We start from the raw sequence: 17,685 nt of genomic DNA, 5'->3' as shown, positions 1-17,685 counted from the left end.
TGTCAGAAGTGCTTTCGAGCGACGGGATAGATCGAGATTAGGCGAGTTAGCTGTTTCAGTATAGGCCGTGGTTAGCTTTAGCGTGACTCGCATCTACGGTCAGGATGATCGGGCGAGGCGGAAAGTTAAGGAAGAGTCGGACAAAGTGGCCGTTGTGGGCTCGGGTGTACCCGGTCGGGAGGGTCAGGCGATGACGGCTGTAGAAGAGCTGGAGAGCCACATGGCGGGAGTTAAATTGTCAGTCAGCAAGATGGCAGAACGGGCGGGTTTTCCTTCAAACCGCTCGACCAGAACAGACGTCACGGCGACGGAGATATCGACGTCACCGCGTGCGAAATGGCTGGACCTCCTTATGTAAACAGAGATGGCAGCGCCCTATTGCCATTAGCCACGGTAGCGGCTAAACTCCCAAAGTTCAATGGACAAGGTAAATGGGAAGTTTTTTTCACTCAATTCGAGTTGTTGGCTAGAGCCGGGAGGTGGTCTGACGAGACGAAAGGGTTACAGCTTGCCCTGAGCCTGTCAGAGGAGGCGTCGGAATGCCTGCTAACGCTAGCCCCGGACGAGAGGGGCGACTACGGTGCGCTAGTGGAGGCATTGGGGGCCGTTTCGGCAGCGATGCACAGCCCAACATGCTGCGGATTGAACTGAATAACAAAAAGAGACTTCAGGGGGAATCATTAAAGGCGTTGGCAAGTGATATTCTGAGCCTGACCAGGCGGGCTTATGCAAATATGTCGATTGGGGTGCAAGACGAGCTGGCACGGGACAGTTTCATTAGAGCGCTCTCCCCCACCGAACTGGGTAAGCATGTGCAGATGTCGGACCCAGCATCTCTGCGGGCTGCAGTGGAGATAGCCAGGAAGAGGGAGCTGATCTGGGGTGAGGGAGTGAGTGGAGGTTGCCAGTCAACCAGAGGTGAGAGCAGCGGCGGCCGGGGTGCTGGGGGTCACCAAACCAGAGTGGGTCGACGAGTTGGGAGGGTTAGTCAAGACCGCTTCGCTTGTCATTGAGAAGGGCTCCAGACAACATCGCAGTGTCAGCTCAACTTCCATTGTCTGCTGGGGTTGTGGCCAGACTGGCCACATTCAGCGGGAGTGTGGCAGATTCTCCAGTCAACAGGGAAAGCGACAGCGGGTTCTCGCGCAGGGGGCAGCGCGGGCCCATTCCTCCGCCCCCGAACCCACAGTAAGCAGAAGATGTACCCAGCAGTGCAGGCAAGAGGGTGGGGACCTGCTTCCCCAGGGTGTAGCGGCCACCGTGTTTCCTAGTCCGGTAGTTGTGGTGGGACGTACCACCATTGGGGACTTCTGCAATGTCATCGTCAAGGTAGAGGGGGTGGAATGTTTGGCCCTGGTCGACACGGGCTCTACAGTAACCCTGGTGAGACCAGACATACTACCTGTTGGGGTGCGGGTGGAGCCGACCTTTGTCCAGCTACGGACTGTCACGGGGGAGCTAGCCCCCATGTTAGGGGAAGTGTCGGGTGTCTGTGACTGTGGGGGGAGAACTGTGGGGTGTCCGGTGTGGGTAGCAGCGGTACAGGACCCCTGTATACTGGGAATGGACTTTTGAAAAACTGTGGGGCTCAGTTGGACTTAGCTTCGGGCACTTTGAGGCTGTCGGGGGGGCCCACAGTGGGAATGTCGCCTACGGGAGGGCCAGCAGGGGGCAGGGCTGTCCCTCCGTCTTCCTCCAAGCTTGCCGAAACTCCACTGGTCGTCCCGGCTGCTCCCTTGGTCGTTGTTCCATCCCAGCAGCTGTCTCCGGCGGCAACGACCTTCACTCCCCATAATGGTGCAAGCACAGGCATCCCAGTAGCCCAAAACACACTGGCTCCTTCACCCCATCAGCCCGACGGGGAAGGAGGAAGTTACTCGACGCCCGTTGAGGCTGTGTGGCTGAAAAACTGTCAAAGGTCTGGACGAGGGACAACAGAGACAATTAAAGCAGCTGCTGTTTGACTTTAAAGATAGCTTCGCTTGGGGGAAGATGAGGTAGGGCAAACGCACCTGGTTCAGCACGACATCGACACTGGGGACAACCAACCCATTAAAATTCGGCCCCGTCGCATTCCCCTTGCCAAGAGGGAAGCAGCAGCCACAGCTATTGCTGACATGTTGCGGGCTGATTTCATTGAGCCATCAGATAGCCCGTGGTCCGCGCGGTCGTCATGGTGCCTAAGAAAGGGGGTAAACTTAGGTTTTGTGCGGACTACAGGGGCCTAAATTCTGTCACCATTAAAGACTCTTACCCCATACCGAGGATCGATGAGTCGCTAGACCACGTCAGAGGGTCCTCGTGGTTCTCTTCCCTTGATCTGCGCAGCGGCTACTGGCAGGTGCCCCTCTCGCCTGGGGCACGTGAAAAAAGCGGCCTTCTCCACGGATAGGGGCCATTGGCAGTTCAAGGTGCTGTGCTTCGGGCTTTGTAATGCTCCTGCCACCTTTGAGAGGCTCATGGACAGAGTGCTGGCGGGGGTTCCGAGAGACGAGTGTGTCGTGTACCTAGACGACATATTGGTACATGGCACGTCGTTTGAGGGGGCACTGGGGGGCACTTAGGCGAGTGCTGGAGAGGATCTCGGGGCGGGGCTAAAATTACACCCGGAAAAGTGCCATTTCATGCAAAGGGAGTTGGCGTTCCTGGGTCATCAGCTGGGTGGTGAGGGTATCAGCACGTTGCCAGACAAAGTGGAGGCTGTGAGGGGGGTGGCCAATTCCAAAGGAAAAAAAAGGAGGTTAAGAGCTTCCTGGGTCTGGCATCCTACTATCGTAGGTTTGTGAAAGGGTTTGCGGGGATAGCAGCTCCTTTGAACCACCTTCTCAAGAAGGACACTGTCTTTCAGTGGACCGAAGAGCACCAGCGGGCGTTTGAGGCCCTCAAACGTGCCCTGGTGGAGGCCCCTGTCCTGTCCTCACCAGACCCAAACCGTCCGTTTATTCTGGACACCGATGCAAGCAATGAGGGCTTGGGGGCCGTGCTGGCTCAGCGTGGTTCTGACGGGGAGCACGTAGTAGCTTATTACAGCAGAACTTTTGATAAGGCCGAAAACGCTACTGCGTGACAAGGAGGGAGCTTTTGGCTGTCGTGGCAGCAGTACGCCATTTCAAGTACTACCTGGGGGCCTGCCGTTTGTGGTGCGGACGGATCACTCCGCCCTGCAGTGGCTTCTCTCCTTCAAGGAGCCAGAGGGTCAGATCGCCCGCTGGTTGGAGGAGCTGCAACCCTACGACTTCCAGGTGGAGCACAGGGCCGGCCTTCGCCACAGCAATGCAGACGCCTTGTCCCGCCGCCCGTGTGCTGAGGACGGCTGTGGGTACTGCGCCAAACGGGTGGAGCGAGAGAGGGAACTGTGCATGGAGGAGGGAGTCACCGCCACGGTGAGTCAGCTGAGGGTGACAGAGTGCCGGGAGCTTGAGGCTGTGGACGTCGGGGAGTGGAGGCGTCGCCAGGAGGAGGACGCAGAGCTGCGTCCTGTGCTGGGGTGGGTGGAAGAGAGAAGACGACCGCCATGGGGGGAAGTAGCCCCTCTATCACCAGTCACCAAAGGACTCTGGGCTAAATTCTCAGTCCTTAGAGTGGCTGAGGGAGTGCTCCAGAGGGGTGGAAAAAGCCAGCTACTGGAGAAATGACGTGGCAGGTAGTGGTTCCCAAAAGGCTGCAAGGGAGCGTGTTACAGCAGCTTCACGGGGGAGTAGGCGCAGGGCATTTTGGGGTCTCCAAAACGCGTTAAAGCGCGTACGTAAAGGCTTCTATTGGGCCAGGCACAGGAGGGATGTGGAGGACTTTTGCAGGCAGTGCGATGAGTGTGCTGCTAAGAAAGGACCTCCAGGTCAGTCACACGCCCTCCTACAACAATTCCCAGTAGGGGAGCCCATGGAGAGACTGGGGGTAGACATAGTTGGACCGTTTCCAATCACAGACAGCGGTAACAGGTGGATTCTAACTGCTATGGACTACTTCACCAAGTGGCCAGAGGCTTACGCTCTCCCAGACCAGGAGGCAGAAACAGTAGCTGATGCATTGGTAGGGGGAATAATCAGTCGGTTCGGGGTGCCACAGTCTATACACAGCGACCAGGGAGAAACTTTGAGTCACGGGTGTTCTCAGAGTTGTGTAGACGGTTAGGCGCGGAGAAGACGCGCACTACTCCGCTTCATCCCCAGAGTGATGGGCTGGTGGAAAGATTTAACAGAACATTAGCACAACAGCTGGCTATCGTTACCTCAAAACACCAGAGAGATTGGGACACCCACTTACCGTTTATTCTCATGGCATGTAGGTCGGCTGTTCAGGAATCGACTGCGTGCTCCCCAGCGCTACTAATGTTAGGTCGTGAGTTGCGCACCCCAGCCGAACTGACGTTTGGCCACCCTCCTGATAACGACGACGGGGTTTTGCCTGGCCCGAACTATGTTCGTCGACTGCAGAACCGGTTAGAAGCGGCTCACACCTTCGCAAGAGAGCAACTCGAGAACGCAGGAATGCGCCAAAGCGCCACTATGACTCACGCGCTAGGAGGCACTTTGGAGCGGGAGAACGCGTGTGGCTTCACAACCCCACGCGCAAGAAGGGGCGGTGCCCAAAGCTGGACAGTGCCTGGGTGGGGCCGTGCCTGGTGATAGAGAGAGTGGGGGAGGTGACGTACCGGGTGGAGGTTCCCCCACGGGGCAGGAAGGTGGTGGTCCACCGGGGACCGATTGGCGCCCTACAGGGGAGGAAAACGGTAGGGAATGGAAGTGAGGACTCTGATGTGAGCACACGGGGACAGTCTAGCGAGGAGACTCTAATGCAAGCAGAGCCTGGGACGGGGCTGCCTCTTCGAGGGGTGCTGGAAATGACATTGGGGCAGATGAGTGTTCTGGGGGTCCACCAGTGAGAGTCAAGGGAAGGCACAAGAGACTGATGCGACCTCCGGGTCGTTTTAAGGATTTTGTTTTTGTAACCCTAGGGGGCTAGGGTTTAGAAAGGAGGGGGCTATGTAACGACCCTGTATTGTGTTCTGTGTTCATGGATGTGTTATCGTTCTCATGGGTACTAGCAGGGGTTAAATATGCCAGGACAGATGGAAAGGTTGGGGGTATGATGGGTAATCCCGCGGGATTTTGGGAATGATTAAATAGGGGTTACGGTCTCATCTCTCTCTCTCTTCTGTTCGGGACCCTTGATTTGACATGTTCTATTTGTGTATGTTTGAGGTTTAGCGGCGTGGGTTGTGGCCTGAACAATAGCCCATTTAGGAATAAACCTGTGTTCTGCCTGTACACCTGGTGCCCGTCTCTCTTTTACTTTATGACCCAGCTGGGTCATTACAATATTATTGTCATATAAACTCCATATGGAAAATACAAACACGTAATTAATCTAAATACTGCAATGTTTTGTCATATAAAACACTCGATAACAAAACAGCAAAAATAGTATAAAATAACCAAGTCTCAATAATACAGTGTAGCTATACAAAACAAAATACGAGTGCTTGGTTATTGCCTTTGGCTTCAGTGGAATTTATTTGCGTGCCCTGGCAATTAGACAATACGAATTCGTACTCCTTTGGTGTTGATGGAAGCCTTTCTCTACTGTGATATTATAGTTGTCCTCAGATACCAGTAAGCTACTTCTTTCTCCAAGATAACACAGTAAAAATAAGATCATCATACGGTTCTTTTTTTCTTGCTGTATCCCATATTGTGAAGCATGTTGAGCTGGGACTATTTTTAAGTTACAGTTGACTGCATGGTTCACTAGCAGGTTGAATTCATTTGCATATGAAATATAGTTTGGTATCAAACAAGTTTATGGGGGGAAGGATTTAGATTATTTCCTGAATCTCAATGCAAGACCAATATCACTTACATTGTGAGCTACGCTCACATTTAATAATTGCTACACTAAAGTGCATAACGCACAATCATTAATAATACATAAACATAATGTAGAAAAGCTATTTTAAGGTTTGGAAAATATTATTTGGGATACTGTGTGTGAAATGAAACATTGGTTTAAAAAGTGCACAGTTCATATGGCTCTTTATCAACTCGCTTTCTTCATCTTCCTCTATAGGATCACTTAATTTTTCCTCTCTTTGGCATGTCAGCCCTGTCACTACCGCAGTACTGGCATGGTAGAAACCATAACAAAGACTATGGTCATGTTCATTAGGGCACGCAAGGAAAAACGTTTTCAAAAGGTTTTCCAACAGAAACCGAAAATCAGCAAGTCCAGGTAGTCCCTCCCTGTTTCAGTCCGTTTGGCACATAATGAACATGACCCAGGAAATGCTGACATTCCAGTCCAACTATAAATGCAGTAAAATGACTCCCAATCCGATTCCTATTTCTGACAATACACACACACACACACATACACTGAGTGTACAAAACATTAAGAACACCTTCCTAATATTGAGTTGCACTGCCCCTTTTGCCCTCAGAACAGCCTCAATTCGTCGGGGCATGGACTCTACAAGGTGTCGAAAGCGTTCCACAGGGATGCTGGCCCATGTTGACTCCAATGCTTCCCACAGTTGTGTCAAGTTGGCTGGATGTCCTATGGGTGGTGGACCATTCTTGATACACACGGGAAACTGTTGAGCGTGAAAAAACCCTGAAGCATTGCAGTTCTTGACACAAACCGGTGCGCCTGGCACCTACTACCATACCCTGTTCATAGTCACATAAATTTTTTGTATTGCCCATTCACCCTCTGAATGGCACACATACACAATCCATGTCTCAATGCTTAAAAATCCTTCTTTAACCTGTCTCCTCCCCTTCATCTACACTGATTGAAGTTGATTTAACAAGTGACATCAATAAGGGATCATAGCTTTCAACTGGTCAGTCTATGTCATGGAAAGAGCAGGTGTTCTTAATGTTTTGTACACTCAGTGTATTTACTGTATAACCCCCTTCCGGGCTGTTTTCTCTTCAAAGAGGTTGACTATACAGACATTGGGTAACGTAATACTGACCAACAAAACAAGTGATTTTCCATATCTGCATGTGTGGAAACTGGTTAGTCATTGATATCGTTCAGGCTTTTTCCAAGGCTTGCCTATTTAAAATTACAAATACTTAATAGTCATAAATAATATGATTAAATGAAAGGTGATGGCAAACAGTAACTGAATGGACGTTACAAAAAAATGAAATGCGAAATCTCCCCTGGCAGAGGTGGTGTTAATCCACTCACTCAATTGTAGAGGAAAAGCTTAAAGCTATCACCTCAAAAGCTATTCTGTACCTTTCTAATGCACCATCCTGATGGACATGATTGTGTCCAATCCGGTTCCTCACCAGTGGACAGCTGTCTTCAAACATGCAAAAACACACACACACACCAATTGTACACACAAACACACTGACCAATTTGCAGACACACATATCCAACCCACCAATTTCCTTCCACCCACACCAATTTACACCCAGTTATCCCCCGTTGTTGCCCTTGCTCTGTGGCCCCTGGGGGTCCTAGCTCATCTGCGTTGCTGCTGCTGGGGCCCCAGCATGACCTTGTTGATGAAGTTGACGATGGCCACAGCCGGCTGCTCCGGGTCCATCTCGGCAAACAGGTGACACACATTCTCCGACGTGCTGCCAGTCCGCCTTGCCACAAAACCAAACACCCTGCAGGAGTGAGGGATGAAGAGAGCGAGAGAGAGGGATGAGAGGAGGTGAAGAAGGAAACCAAACAAAGGATGGAGTGGGAGATAAGATAACCAGACGGGTGAATAAAAGAGAATAGGATTTGTGTTTTTTTAATCTATGATGGTAGAAAACTGTTTTTTCTCAGCGCTCTTTTCGTGAGAAGCACAGATATAAGAAGAAACTCTGGAGCATCACATGACTTATATTCACTGTCGTTCTCTTAAGGTTCATTCAATGTAGGGATCAATTTTATAAGAGTCATCTTTTTATAAAAGGAGAGCACTGTATGATAAATTGCCATGATGCACACACAATTCTATCTACACACAAAGGCACAAGCAGAGACACAAGCACTTACTTGCTTGACTTGTTATCAGAATTAGTCCACCTGAAGCAGACAGACAGACAGACAGACAAGGACATAAAGACAACATGTCTTAGATGCATTGAGGCAGTTGGAGCTTCTCAAATTGAGCAAGAAGTGCAGTCATACCGTCAGGGTTGTTGTTCTTAACCAGAAAATACATACTATACTGTAGTTGCACATACACAAAAAGGTTTATACCATACCAGTATGTAGAAACATCCATAGAAGGCCTTCTAGATGTAGCAGTATTCAGCCATAATGGTGCAATACAGGGTTAATGCGCAGTAGGCTACAGCAACATTTAGGGTTGGGATCCATTTGATTTGAAATTCATTTTAAGTTAAAGGGGCAATCAGCAGTTACTACATCCATTTTGTACTTAGAAATTAATGATATATACCCAATGACTCTTGAAGAAAATAACTTATAAATGCCTCATGAGATTAGTTCAACTGTCGTAACCCATCAGAACCCAAAATATAAGCTTGTTTAAGTAAATGTAAAGCAACACTATATAGCCTCAAAACATGGTTAGAACTATCATGTTGATATTATGGATGGTCAGTCCTTGCATCCATAGATCTGACTATGAATTTGAGTGATTACATTTCTCCAGCCCCATCCCTCAGGTTTTTACTGAAACAGGGGCAGGGAATTGTTACTACTGCTGATTGCCGCTTTAACATTGAACAATTTAGAGATTAATTGACCCAACCCTGAACCACAATGCCATCTGTGTACCAAACAAAGCAGTGTTCAGCCATGTCAAAATACAAGGTCAACTTCGCTACACAGCTCATATAAGTCATTGCTCACGACACATCACATTTCAACTTTCATTCGGTGGTATTCACATGTGCACAAGGTCTATGTCGCAATGGTTGCATATAGGCCTAAAGCCAGAGTGTCAGACCCCATCGTTCCATGCGTTGTCTTAAGGCTACTCTTAACGTTAGCATGACGTTGGTCCCACCTCTTGTCCTGAGGATCCACGCTGCTGAAGGTCACACTGTTGATGGGGTAGTGTCTCCTGAAGAAGAGTCTGTATAGTGGTTGTATTCATTAGGCACCAAACTGGAGGAAACAGACTAAAACAAGGAGGGACTGCCTACACTTACACCATGGTCCAATAAGAAATGCTCATTTTAGTGTTCTGTTGCAAAACATTTTAAAACACACCTCCTTTGACTGTCGGTCAGCGTGATGCCCTGAGTGGACACTTTGAAGTGGACCATGGTGGCCATGGGCTGAGGGCTCTGGGTCAGAGTGCACCTGGTCGCCTTGGAGACAGCCTGAGGCCCCGTTAGTGACTCGGTCTCCACAGAGTTTAGGTAGAGCACGTTACAGGCTGGAGGTGAGGGGAGGGGGGGGAGGAATGATGGATGAACAGTATTTAGAGATGTAAGTGGGTCATGTCACACCTACACAAGGCCTCACCTAACTTGAGATAAGCTTGCCGAGCTCAATGCATTGATAGAATGTGAGTATTTTTTACTAAGTCATGCTAGCATTCCACTCTGTTTACCCATCTCTCTATAGGGATCCATGTACCTTGAGCAGCCACTGTATTTGACCCTTGAACTTTCTCTCACCTGCGCCCTGTTTGAGGAGGTCAGCTGCAGTACTGGTGTTGCTGGCACTCTGCATCTCTCCGACCAGATCTGGAACACCATAACAACATTAGGACATTTCCCCATGACTCACCACTAAATCATGCTAACTCTCTGGGTACGTACATGCACAACATGCATCCATACTTACACATTACACACTCCCAATACACATTTCTCATACACACGTGCACCCCATACACTCTTTTTAATGTAAATATACATTCCTAATATTGAGTTGCCCCCCACATTTTCCCCTCAGAACAGCCTCAATTCGTCGGGGCATGGACTCTATCTACAAGGTGTCGAAAGCGTTCCACAGGGATGCTGGCCCATGTTGACTCCAATGCTTCCCACAGTTGTGTCAAGTTGGCTGGATGTCCTTTGGGTGGTGGACCATTCTTGCTACACACGGGAAACTGTTGAGATTGAAAAACCCAGAAGCGTTGCAGTTCTTGACACAAACCGGTGCGCCTGGTAACTACTACCATACCCCGTTCAAAGGCACTTCAATCTTTTGTCTTGCCGATTCACCCTCTGAATGGCACACGTGCACAATCCATGTCTCAATTGTCTCAAGGCTTAAAAATCCTTCTTTAACCTGTCTCCTCATCTACAGTGGGGAAAAAAAGTATTTAGTCAGCCACCAATTGTGCAAGTTCTCCCACTTAAAAAGATGAGAGAGGCCTGTAATTTTCATCATAGGTACACGTCAACTATGACAGACAAAATGAGAAAAAGAAATCCAGAAAATCACATTGTAGGATTTTTAATGAATTTATTTGCAAATTATGGTGGAAAATAAGTATTTGGTCAATAACAAAAGTTTCTCAATACTTTGTTATCTACCCTTTGTTGGCAATGAGACAGGTCAAACGTTTTCTGTAAGTCTTCACAAGGTTTTCACACACTGTTGCTGGTATTTTGGCCCATTCCTCCATGCAGATCTCCTCTAGAGCAGTGATGTTTTGGGGCTGTCGCTGGGCAACACAGACTTTCAACTCCCTCCAAAGATTTTCTATGGGGTTGAGATCTGGAGACTGGCTAGGCCACTCCAGGGCGGTGTGTTTGGGATCATTGTCATGCTGAAAGACCCAGCCACGTTTCATCTTCAATGCCCTTGCTGATGGAAGGAGGTTTTCACTCAAAATCTCATGATACATGGCCCCATTCATTCTTTCCTTTACACGGATCAGTCGTCCTGGTCCCTTTGCAGAAAAACAGCCCCAAAGCATGATGTTTCCACCCCCATGCTTCACAGTAGGTATGGTGTTCTTTGGATGCAACTCAGCATTCTTTGTCCTCCAAACACGACTGAGTTGAGTTTTTACCAAAAGTTCTATTTTGGTTTCATCTGACCATATGACATTCTCCCAATCCTCTTCTGGATCATCCAAATGCACTCTAGCAAACTTCAGACTGGCCTGGACATGTACTGGTTTAAGCAGGGGGACACGTCTGGCACTGCAGGATTTGAGTCCCTGGCGGCGTAGTGTGTTACTGATGGTAGGCTTTGTTACTTTGATCCCAGCTCTCTGCAGGTCATTCACTAGGTCCCCCAGTGTGGTTCTGGGATTTTTGCTCACCGTTCTTGTGATCATTTTGACCCCACGGGGTGAGATCTTGCGTGGAGCCCCAGATCGAGGGAGATTATCAGTGGTCTTGTATGTCTTCCATTTCCTAATAATTGCTCCCACAGTTGATTTCTTCAAACCAAGCTGCTTACCTATTGCAGATTCAGTCTTCCCAGCCTGGTGCAGGTCTACAATTTTGTTTCTGGTGTCCTTTGACAGCTCTTTGGTCTTGGCCATAGTGGAGTTTGGAGTGTGACTGTTTGAGGTTGTGGACAGGTGTCTTTTATACTGATAACAAGTTCAAACAGGTGCCATTAATACAGGTAACGAGTGGAGGACAGAGGAGCCTCTTAAAGAAGAAGTTACAGGTCTGTGAGAGCCAGAAATCTTTCTTGTTTGTAGGTGACCAAATACTTATTTTCCACCATAATTTGCAAATAAATTCATTTAAAATCCTACAATGTGATTTTCTGGAAAAATTTTTCTCAATTTGTCTGCCATAGTTGACCTGTACCTATGATGAAAAGTACAGGCCTCTCTCATCTTTTTAAGTGGGAGAACTTGCACAATTGGTGGCTGACTAAATACTTTTTTCCCCCACTGTACACTGATTGAAGTGGATTTAACAAGTGACATCAATAAGGGATCATAGCTTTCACCTGGATTCACCTGGTCAATCTATGTCATGGAAAGAGCAGGTGTTCATAATGTTTTGTACACTCAGCGTATATTGTATATTGTGTCATGCACACACATAGTCCATGCCCTATTGATACAGGTATAGTATACAGTGCCTTCAGGAAAGTATTCAGACCCCTTTACTTTTTCCACATTTTGTTACGTTACAGCCTTATTCTAAAATGGATTAAATAAAAACAATTCCTCGTTAATCTACACACAATACCCCATAATAACAAAGCGAAAACAGTTTTTTTGTAATTTTTGCAAATGTATTAAAAATACAAAAACTGAAATACCTTATTTACATAAGTATTCAGACCCTTTGCTATGAGACTAGAAATTGAGCTCAGGTGCATCCTGTTTCCATTGATCATCCTTGAGATGTTTCTACAACTTGATTGGAGGCCACCTATGGTAAATTCAATTGATTGGACATGATTTGGAAAGGCACACACTTGTCTATATAAGGTCCCACAGTTGACAGTGCATGTCAGAGCAAAAACCAAGCCATGAGGTCGAAGGAATTTGTCCGTAGAGCTCCGAGACAGGATTGTGTCGAGGCACAGATCTGGGGAAGGGTACCAAAACGTTTCTGCAGGATTGAAGGTCCCCAAGTACACAGTGGCCTCCATCATTCTTAAATGGAAGAAGTTTGGAACCACCAAGACTCTTCCTAGAGCTGGCCGCCTGGCCAAACTGAGCAATCGGGGGAGAAGGGCCTTGGTTCAGGGAGGTGAACAAGAACCCGATGGTCACTCTGACAGAGCTCCAGAGTTCCTCTGTGGAGATGGGAGAACCTTCCAGAAGGACAACCATCTCTGCAGCACTCCACTAATCAGGCCTTTATGGTGGAGTGGCCAGACGGAAGCCACTCCTCAGTAAAAAGCACATGACAGCCCACTTGGAGTTAGCCAAAAGAGCAAGATTCTCTGGTCTGATGAAACCAAGATTGAACTCTTTGGCCTGAATGCCAAGCGTCACGTCGGGAGGAAACCTGGCATCATCCCTACGGTGAAGCATGGTGGTGGCAGCATCATGCTGTGGGGGTGTTTTTCAGTGGCAGGGAGACTAGTCAGGATCGAGGCAAAGATGAACGGAGCAAAGTACAGAGAGATCCTTGATGAAAACCTGCTCCAGAGCGCTCAGGACCTCAGACTGAGGTGAAGGTTCACCTTCCAACAGGACAACAACCCTAAGCACACAGCCAAGACAACGCATGAGTGGATTCGGTACACGTCTCTGGATGTCCTTGAGTGGCCCAGCCAGAGCCCGGACCTGAACCCGATCGAACATCTCTGGAGAGACCTGCAAATAGCTGTGCAGTGACGCTCCCCATCCAACCTGACAGAGCTTGAGAGGATCTGCAGAGAAGAATGGGAGAAACTCCCCAAATACTGGTGTTCCAAGCTTGTAGCGTCATACCCAAGAAGACTCAAGGCTGTAATCGCTGCCAAAGGTGCTTCAACAAAGTACTGAGTAAAGGGTCTGAATACTTATGTAAATGTAATATTTCATTTACTTTTATAAATAAGCAAACATTTATAAAAACCTGTTTTTGCTTTGTCAGTATGGGGTATTGTGTGTAGATTGATAAGGGAAAAAACAATTTAATCAATTTTAGAATAAGGCTGTAACGTAACAAAATTTGGAAAAAGTCAAGGGGTCTGAATACTTTGCGAAGGCACTGTACATATAGTATCTGCCCCCATACTGTTTGATACAAAGTTATTCTGTTGAAACACATAGGGATTTACCTTTCTCAGGGATGCACAGGGCACATGGCAGGGAGATAGGGGTGAGTGAGTGCTGGTACACCAAGGCAGATAAACTTCCTAAAACACATACGCATATCAGATCATCACAGGTGAAGGAGAGAAGACGAGGAAGGAAAGTCACTTTCTAACCATTTTCACACTACTGAGCCAGGCAAAGCTGTACTGCGCTGGCCTGGTTACACATACACCATAGTATCCGGAACTGTACTGTGAAGGATAATGTGAAATTAAATATCTGAGATAGCACTGAATTCCATGATAGTGTAAAAAAGGGTATTAAAGCAATGATAGACGTAATTGTGAGGCCAACAGCGACATCTGCAGGACAGAAATAGGACTCACCGAAATAGGACTCGTTCTGACAACCCTTTATCTTGACCCCCCGAGAGCCTGTCTCAATGAGGAAGTGTCTGACCAGATGCTCCTGATCATCCACTGAGAAGGAGAGAGAAAGGAGGGAGGAAGAGATAGAGGAGAGAGAAAGGAGGGAGGAAGAGATAGAGGGGAGAGAGAGGGCGAGAGAGATACACAGAGAGAGAGACGGGGGATAGTGAGAGAGGGGGAGGGATAGTGAGGGAGGGGGAGAGAGAGAGAGAGAGAGAGAGAGAGAGAGAGAGAGAGAGAGAGAGAGAGAGAGAGAGCGCGAGAGAGAGAGAGAGAGAGAGAGAGAGAGAGAGAGAGAGAGAGAGAGAGAGAGAGATAATTGATATCACTTGTAACAAAATAGAATAGACAATGGATTTTTAAAATGCTTTGTCAAATAAATAATGACTTCCCCGTTACCTTTGCTGTTGTTGACGTTGTTTGAAGGATGGCTGGCCACCTTGAGGGCCAGACCGTAGGCCCCTTGAAAGGAGTTACTGTCCCTGATCAGGAAGGAGCCGGGCTCCTTTTCCTTCAACACAGCGATGGCTACAAGGGGGAGGAGGAACACTAGAGTAAGTATTACTATGGTAGAAATGAGTTACCTTTCATTCAAGTATACACTACAACAGTATTTCTCAAATCAAGAAGATCGTACAAGATGTTTGCATGTCAACACAGTTGCAATTGACACTGGTTGTTGAGAGTGAGCTTCTCTAGATCTGTGAGGGGCTATCTAAATAAAGGGGAATCCTTCAAAACTTTAGCCCAGGCCTGTTCCCTTACCTTGGTCTCTGGATATGCCAGGCTTGTACCAGAACTTGGAGCTGTCCTGGACAAACTTGGCATTGACCTTGCTGCTCTCCTCTCTGACACTAGGCAGTGCCAGTCCTCGTCTGACCGGCGGGGGGAGCTCCCCCACCCCCACCGAGGGGGAGAAGGTGACGTGGAGGGGGCTAGATTGGGGAGAGGGACCCATGGGTCGTATGGCACCCAGGGAGGAACTCAGGAGGGACTGGGAGCCGTGCCCATTGCGGTACCCTGGCATGGAAGACAGGCGCCTCTTTTCAGGGAGTGGGGGCTGGGCGGCGGCGATAGTGACAGCGGTGTACCCCGAGTAGGGGACGTGGGGGACTTTGAGAAGGGGGTAGTAGTAGGGCGCCAGGGGGAAGGTGGGGGTGTTGTACCCGTCAGGGACAGGGGATGGGGATTTGGGGTCACTGTCACTCACAGGGGTAAGTCTCCGCCCAGCTGGGTCCATGGCCAATGGAGAGGGCTGAGGGGAGGGACGTTGCTCTGGGGAGCCAATGTCAAGATGTGGGGAGGGAGGGGCAGAGCTGGGGGTAGAGCAAGGGCTCGGTGATGCGCTGCAGCCTCTTTCTAATTGGGGTGAGCCACTGAGGAGGGCGCTGCCATTGAGTTTCACTTGGACAGGTACGATTGAATGCCTTGCGCTCGGGACGGCAGCGGTCTGAGTGGACATCTGTAGTACTCTCTCCACGACCTTCAATTCTCCATCCTCAGCTGTAGGGGGAGGTGGATGCACACTTGCACTTACAGTGTGCACTTCCATGTGCACTTGTTGTGAGTCACTAGGGTTCACACGTTCACTCGGCATCTGTATGGACTCTTTAGAAGAGCGGTCACTGCCTTGGTTTTGTGACTCTGTCGATGCTGTCGGTGTTGTTGTGGATTTTACCACTAGGTGCGGTGCCCTTTTGGTCTTCGGCGTGCTACTGTTACTATTGGTGTTAGTGTTAGGTTCCAGGATGGTGGAGGCGGAGGCTTGAGCTGCAGAGACGGGGGCCCCACTGAGGGGCTCTATCTGCTGGGGCCCTTGACTTGGTTCCTGGGGCCCCTGGGGGCCGTCTGGGGGACTCGGGGGGGAAACTTCTACAGTGGCGTCAAATATCTCTTCATCTGGCTTCTTCTCACTGGAGCAGACAGACAGACAGACAGACAGACAGACAGACAGACAGACAGACAGACAGACAGAGAGAGAGAGACAGACAGAGAGAGACAGAGAGAGACAGAGAGGGAAAAGAGTTTGTTTCTGCTTATTTACACATTTCAAAAGTGCTGAAGACAACGTAGTAGAAAAGGTACATAATGATTTCGCAATCATACTTCCAGCTTTTTCAGCACAACAGTAAAGGGAACATATAAAATATGTTAAATATAAAACTGTGTCAATGAGAACGCATTTAGAGAGAAAGGAGGACATCCAAAAAAGTACTACTAGATTCTTAATTATTATCCAAGGGGAAATTGATTGAAAGGACAAGAAGAGGCATTGCCAGTTGTAATGTATTGACTTCAATAGGAGTCACAGGAATCGTTAAACGGTACTTTACTGGGGTGTATTCACTAGGAACCAAACGGAGGCAAGCGGGCTGAAACGGGGAGGGACCTAGCTGAATTTGTTCGATAAGAAACACTTGTTTTTGGTTTTCTGTTTCAAAATTTTTGCTACGGTGTGCGCTAATGAATACACCCCTGGTGTTCAGCCACATAGCAAGCAATAGTAATGTCGTCTTTCTGTAGGCATTCACTCCGCCATGGCTCATTGGCCAAAGCCTATAGGGGAATGAATGGAGTTTTTGTAGGGTTTTTGGATAAACGCAGAAAATAAGGTCTGAGATAAACACAGGCTTAGGAGAACGTATATGTTTTGTTCTATGAGATCATCTTCATCAGCTAACGTCACTTTTTGTGAATTTTGAAGGATTTATGTAATTTAAAAAAAAGCACAAAGGCTTCCTAACTCATAAAGGTCATGTTAACTGACTGATATTATCTCATAGAACAAAACGTATAAGATCTCCTAAGCCTTGGTTAAACTCTTATTTTCTGCATTTATCCCCAAACCCTATTCTTTCCACATTCATTTTCCCCATGGGAATGGCTGAACAAACTAGAAGTAACTCATTTCTGTTTTCCAGGACTACAAGCTGGCGAGCTTTATTGGCAGAATACATCACTGTATTACTGGTTTAATACATCACTGTATACAGTGTTGGGGAAGCTACTCTGAAAATATAGTTTACCAAGCTCCCAATTACTTGACACTGGAAGAAGTTAAGCTACACTAAAGCTACCCTTAAGAAAAATATAGTTTCCTTAACTAAAGTTTGAAAAGTAGTTCACTATATCCAAACTACTTAGTTAAAAAAATTATATGTAAATCTGAAATGTCAGACTACAAACTGCAAGAACAATTCACTTTGGGGTCATATGTTAACAGAACGTGTAATTTAGCCTATTAAAAAAAAGAAAAAAAGAAATTAAACTGAGAATTAGGCAGGTCAGATGCTGAAACAGATTACATATCCTGCTCCACTGGTTTAATCCATCACTGTATTACATATCCTGCTCCACAGGTTTAATCCATCACTGTATTACATATCCTGCTCCACTGGTTTAATCAATCACTGTATTACATATCCTGCTCCACTGGTTTAATCCATCACTGTATTACATATCCTGCTCCACTGGTTTAATCCATCACTGTATTACATATCCTGCTCCACTGGTTTAATCCATCACTGTATTACATATCCTGCTCCACAGGTTTAATCCATCACTGTATTACATATCCTGCTCCACTGGTTTAATCCATCACTGTATTACATATCCTGCTCCACTGGTTTAATCCATCACTGT

General features: G+C 47.7%; 1 protein-coding gene across 1 annotated transcript in view; it reads right to left on the bottom strand.

The window, feature by feature from the left end:
• Nucleotides 1-6,825: 6,825 nt before the first annotated feature.
• The window catches only part of LOC121578022 (tensin-2-like), a 97,438-nt gene continuing 86,578 nt past the window's right edge, over nt 6,826-17,685 (bottom strand). Inside the window, exons 19-27 of the mRNA XM_045223757.1 lie at nt 14,809-15,956; nt 14,443-14,571; nt 14,002-14,094; nt 13,639-13,716; nt 9,612-9,680; nt 9,199-9,367; nt 8,993-9,061; nt 8,011-8,040; nt 6,826-7,631 (exon numbers count right to left, since the gene is read on the bottom strand). Of these exons, the coding sequence (XP_045079692.1) occupies nt 7,481-7,631; nt 8,011-8,040; nt 8,993-9,061; nt 9,199-9,367; nt 9,612-9,680; nt 13,639-13,716; nt 14,002-14,094; nt 14,443-14,571; nt 14,809-15,956 (1,936 nt within the window). The 3' untranslated portion in view covers nt 6,826-7,480. The remainder of the gene's footprint in view (nt 7,632-8,010; nt 8,041-8,992; nt 9,062-9,198; nt 9,368-9,611; nt 9,681-13,638; nt 13,717-14,001; nt 14,095-14,442; nt 14,572-14,808; nt 15,957-17,685) is intronic.

The sequence above is a fragment of the Coregonus clupeaformis genome, chromosome 12 (assembly GCF_020615455.1).
Source record: "Coregonus clupeaformis isolate EN_2021a chromosome 12, ASM2061545v1, whole genome shotgun sequence".
Taxonomy (NCBI): Eukaryota; Metazoa; Chordata; class Actinopteri; order Salmoniformes; family Salmonidae; genus Coregonus; species Coregonus clupeaformis.
This window is presented reverse-complemented; position numbering and strand designations above follow the sequence as displayed.